General features: G+C 46.7%; 1 protein-coding gene across 1 annotated transcript; it reads right to left on the bottom strand.

The window, feature by feature from the left end:
* Nucleotides 1–1,982: 1,982 nt before the first annotated feature.
* Nucleotides 1,983–4,658, bottom strand: LOC143294234 (2-hydroxyacylsphingosine 1-beta-galactosyltransferase-like). Its single transcript, XM_076605664.1, has 2 exons — nucleotides 3,414–4,658; nucleotides 1,983–2,312 (listed from the first exon to the last, which is right to left on the bottom strand). Exons 1-2 carry the CDS (start codon nucleotides 4,656–4,658, stop codon nucleotides 1,983–1,985), a joined length of 1,575 nt encoding a protein of 524 aa, XP_076461779.1.
* Between the last annotated feature and the right edge of the window lie 820 nt (nucleotides 4,659–5,478).

The following is a 5,478-nucleotide window of genomic DNA, read 5'->3' as shown; positions in this document are numbered from 1 at the left end:
TCATGCTTGTAACAGCGAGACTGAACATTAAAAAAAAAAAAAAAAAGAGACGTTATAATACCTCTCGGTAATTTGACCACTAAAGTATAAGGGTGGGGGTGGGGGTTCCAAATACGATTGTTGTGTGTCATTTCATTGGCTAGGCTCTCTCTCTCTCTCTCTCCCTCTCTCCCAAGTCCCCACAAACACCCACCTCCACCCCCACCCCCCGACCCCCCCGAAAAAGGGTAAAAATCCATGGAATAATTATGGTCAATAGAAAATGTCAAACTAATCACTAAACAGGCTCATATGTGTGTGGGTCTCTTGCAAGTTTCAGAATCGGGAATCCGTTGAATCGGGAAAGTGGTTTTCAGCACTGTTTGTGTCCACTGTTTCAAAAAAAAAAAAAAAAAAAAAAAAGTCTTGAGATCTGTTTTGTGAGCATTGGTTCATCCAAAAGTACACCCGAAGTTTGTATTGTTGTTGTTGTTGTGGTGGTGGTGGTGGTGGTGGTGGTTAATTTTGTTCTGTTACTGTGGCTGGCTACGTGTGTGTTAATATGCGTGGAAATATGCTTGGCTTCCCCTCCCCTGCCCTCTCCTCCTCCCCAGTTTAACGTTCTGCTAAAAAAAAATAAAACACATAATGACAGGTATGGACAATTGTTGATAGCAGTTAACAGCTGTTCCGTTTAGTTTCCAAAAGGTCCATACCAACTTTGTCTCAAACTCCAACACTTAGCCCAGAACACATTATGCATTACCAATATCTGTATACATACGGATTACCTATATTCATGATTTCTCTTGAGTGATGTTACTGTCGCCTTCACACACGCGCACATAAATCATATTGCTCAACACAGATGTACGAACAGCCTCATTCACAGTGAACTGAGACAAGGGCAGTAACCAATTCTACAATCATGATGATGGTAAACTGTCGGTACTCCATAAAACGTACACAATGAGGTAGGTATCTCACACACACACACACGGCAAAATATGACGATTAAAAAAAAAAAAAATAAAAAATAAAAACAGGCAAAAAAGGGACCGCCACCGATTCTGTTATATCGTACATACAAAAAAAAAGTCATTTGAATAAAAAACGAAAACTCTGCATGCTTAATTGCACTTCATAGAAAAAGAAGAAAAAAAAAACACTCAGTAATAATGATGTCTTTCCAAACATTGTTGCCATAACAACAAAAAGAAGCAATAAACAGTCTTCCGCCCTCATCACTAAAGAATCTGCCAGTCAACCATACCTGCTGTGTAAACTGATTTGACTCTTCACATTTAAAAAAAAAAAAAATTAAACGGTTAGCCGTGAACTTGAAAAAAGTCGTTAAAACTTTAGGACACTCTTGCTACATAAACTGCGCTCCCCCCCCTCCCCCTTTTATTGACTCACTTGTGTAAACAAAGTGAGTCTATGTTTTAACCCGGTCTTCGGTTGTCTGTGTGTGTGTGTGTATGTGTGTGTCTGTGTGTCCATGGTAAACTTTAACATTGACATTTTCTCTGCAAATACTTTGTCAGTTGACACCAAATTAGGCATAAAAATAGGAAAAATTCAGTTCTTTCCAGTCATCTTGTTTAAAACAATATTGCACCTCTGGGATGGGCACACACACACAAAAAAAAAATGAAGCCTAATTATATGCAAACTACATTTACTGTTATATTTATATTTTTTGTATTCTCTAAACTTGGCACTTTGATCTGATATTCTGACCCAACAACAAGAGCAGTCATTATTATCATTTTTTGTTCAAACAGGAACTTCTTTTGCTAAGCATGGAAGTTTTATTTATTTTGCAAACGTTTTGGTGCAGATAGTAAAAAAGGGAAATTACTCTGTAATTAATGCTAGGGGACGTAATTTATCACAAGTGAGTCTTGAAGGCTTTGCCTCTCTTGTTTAACATTGCGCGGCCAGGCCTTTCGGAAAAAAAAAAAAAAAAGCAAGCCCCATTGAGAAACACTCGCTTCCTTTCACTCGCCCTTCTGTTTCCGTTTCCGTTTGCACACGACTCTGTACACCCAGCACGCGCACGCGCACTTCAAGGCGACCAGCACCACCAACCCTAGACCGACAATGAGCAAAACGTCCACGAGGAGGAACTGGTAGAGGGGCATCTCCTGGCCAGAGGACCGCATGTAGTGGCCGCCATACGTCATGACGTGGTCCAGCCAATAGGAAGCCGTCTCCCGGGGCACGCCGTACAGCTCCCGGTAAAGGCGCGAGGCCCGGCTGATGGTGGCGCGGTAGCTGGGGTTGTGGGTCAGCTCCGTCACTGCCCTCACCATGTCGTCGGCTGTCATCTGTGGGAGATAATAGGGGGAGGAAGGAGGTGGGGGGAAGTGGGGGAGGGGGCGTGGAGGGCAGGGTGTGTGAGAAACATAGTGGTGATGATGATGATGATGATGATGATAATGATGATAGCATCATCATCATCATCGAACAAACATGTGTTTCGGTAGTAGTAGTAGTAGTAGTAGTGGCAGTAATAATAATAATAATAATAATAATAATGATATCATCATCATCACCGTCATCGAACAGACATATGATATAGTAGTAGTAGTAGTAGTAGTAGTAGTAGTAGTAGTAGTAGTAGTAGTAGTAGTAGTAGACATAATGATAATAATCATGATAACAATAATAAAAACAACAATAAAGATTCCATAAGGTACAAGGAGTAACCACGCAACACAGCACAACGCAAAACAGCACAGCACAACACATCACAACACAGCACGACACAGCAAATCACAACGCAACGCAACATAACGCAACACAGCACAACGCAACACAACGCAACACAACACAACGCAACACAACACAGCACAACACAACACAGCACAACACAGCAAATCACAACGCAACACAACACACCGCGACGCAACAACATAACGCAACGCAACATAACGCAACACATCACCAAAGCTAACATAAACACGGTAACGCATCACACGAACACAAACAAAACTCTCACACTAACACATAAAACAAACACGCAATGAATAACATAAAACAAACACCCAATGAATAACATAAAACAAACACCCAATGAATAACATAAAACAAACACCCAATAAACACATAAACAAACACCCAATGAATAACATAAAACAAACACCCAATGAATAACATAAAACAAACACCCAATGAATAACATAAAACAAACACCCAATAAACACATAAAACAAACACCCAATGAATAACATAAAACAAACACCCAATGAATAACATAAAACAAACACCCAATAAATAACATAAAACAAACACCCAATAAATCACATAAAACAAACACCCAACACATAAAACAAACACCCAACAAACACATAAAACAAACATCCAGTAAACACATGACACAAACATCCAGTAAACACATAAACCCCCCCCCCCCCCACCCCCCTCACCTCCCTGATGTGAAGGTACAGGCCGAAGCCCTTCCTGTGGACGGCCTTGGCGTTCTGCACCTGGTCGTACAGCAGGGGCAGGTCGAGGACCGGCACGGCGTGGTACAGGGCCTGGTAGTGCCCGCTCATCCCCCCGTGACCCACAAACACCCGGCACTTGGGATGGGCCAGCAGGGAGTTCTGGGGAATCCACACCGACGTCAGGATCCTGGCAGGGTCCGGGGAGGTCACGTTGGCGCGGAAGACCACCCTCATGGGGCTCAGCCTGAGGAACGCCGTCATCAGCGTGTCGGTGACGCTGCTGGGAAGGTTCAGCACCATGGAGCCGAAACTGACCACCAAGACCCCGGCCTCCCCGGCGCCGTCCATGAAGGATTTGAACCTCGGGACCAGAGGCTGGGAGGGCGGCGAGGCCATGATGCCCCCCACGTGCTTGACGTTGGGCAGGGTGGGGTAGGGGAACTGCATGATGGGGTCCGACTCGATCAGCCACACCTCCGCCTGCGCCACCAGCCGGTCCAAGGGGAGGTACTCCTTCTCCGGAGCGTAGCGCGCCACCGCGTCGTGCAGGAAGAGCGGCGTGCCGGCCTGGTCCCGGAGGAAGGTCCACGTGTTCTGAAGCCGCTCCAGCAACGTCATGCGGTCCCCGAAGTCCGACAGGTAGGCCGGAACAGCCGCCGGGGAGAAGGGAATCCTGCGGTTGAAGGGCTGGAAGGAGAAGTCGAGGCAGGCAAAGGGCACACCCAGTCTGTAGGCAAAGACTGCGAACATCTTGGTGATGGCCAGGTCGTCGTCAAACACGAACAGATCCGCCCCGACGGGCCTCATCTCCTGGAGCAGCGACTCGTTGCTCAGGATCTCGTCGTAGAAGGCGTGGTATCGTTCCAGAGGCGTCCCCCTCACGTCCCCGGCGAAGAACTGCCGGAGGAGGTCGTTGACGAAAGCCTCCTCGAAGTTCATGGTGGTGTGGTAGTCAATGACGGACATGCCCGTGGTGTTGGTGACGCCCTTGTGGACGATCCAGTCACACAGCACGAGGGTCACGTCGTGGCCCCGGGACATCAGGGAGCGGGCCACTTCCAGGTGGAGGATCGTCCGGCTGGGGGTGGGAAAAGGCATCAGGAGCACGCGCTTGGCGTCACTGCTCGTCGTCGTCGTCATCATCATCGTCGTCATTGTCGTCAGCAAGGAGCAGTGCACAGCAACCGACAGCGCTAACAGCGAGCGGCGTTGGGGGACTGACATGATCGGAGTCTACGTTCTGGTCTGGTCTGTGTGTGGGGGAGGGGGGGGGGGGGGGAAGTGTGGGGGGTTCTTGGGTCAAATTGGGTGAGGAGGTGTATGTGGACAGGAAGGAGGGGCAGGCGGGGGTGGGGGGTGGGGGGGTTGGGAGGCGATTAAGTTGATGGAGTGCGCGTGTGTGTGGTGGTGTTTTTTTGTTTCCTGGTTTATTTGTTAAGTTGGTTGGTTGGTTGGTTGGTTGGTTGTTGTTGTTGTTGTTGTTGTTGTTGTTGTTGTTGTTGTTGCTGCTGCTGCTGCTGCTGCTGTTGTCGTTGTTGTTGTTTTTCCCGTGTGGTCAGTTGTATTGTCCACCACTGCACAAAATAAGCAAACGATTAAAATGGTCAGGACGAAATGATACAAAAAAACCACAAGATACAAACACGCGACACAAAATAATTACAATAATTCAAGCAAGAAACAAACAAACAAACAAACAACCCCCCCTCTCCCCCCAAAAAACAAACAAACAAACAAAAAACCAAAAAACCCACACAAAAAACAACAACAAACCAGAATAAAAACAAAGACAAAAAACTTAAGATATGCATGTCGTGTCAGTCTGTCTGTCTTTGTGTTGTTTGTTTGTTTTTTTACTCACAAGACACAGCTGTCTGTTCAGTCTACGAGAACATGGGCTCCCCTAATTGAACGCCTCGTTCTTTTTGTCAGTGCAACGCCATCTGGTGTCATTGATGGTGAGTTCAGCTGCAGTCATTCAGCCGTGTTGCTTTTAGATCAAACCTGAGCCCCCCCACACCCCCCCCCTCCTACCCCACCTCTT

The sequence above is a fragment of the Babylonia areolata genome, chromosome 19 (assembly GCF_041734735.1).
Source record: "Babylonia areolata isolate BAREFJ2019XMU chromosome 19, ASM4173473v1, whole genome shotgun sequence".
NCBI lineage: Eukaryota > Metazoa > Mollusca > Gastropoda > Neogastropoda > Buccinidae > Babylonia > Babylonia areolata.
This window is presented reverse-complemented; position numbering and strand designations above follow the sequence as displayed.

Bases quoted from the DNA above. Each gene is read 5' to 3' on its own strand.
- LOC143294234 (XM_076605664.1), bottom strand. From the start codon at position 4,658: ATGTCAGTCCCCCAACGCCGCTCGCTGTTAGCGCTGTCGGTTGCTGTG. The intron at 2,313-3,413 runs GTGAGGGGGGTG...TATCTCCCACAG, and splicing joins TGTACCTTCACATCAGGGAG to ATGACAGCCGACGACATGGT.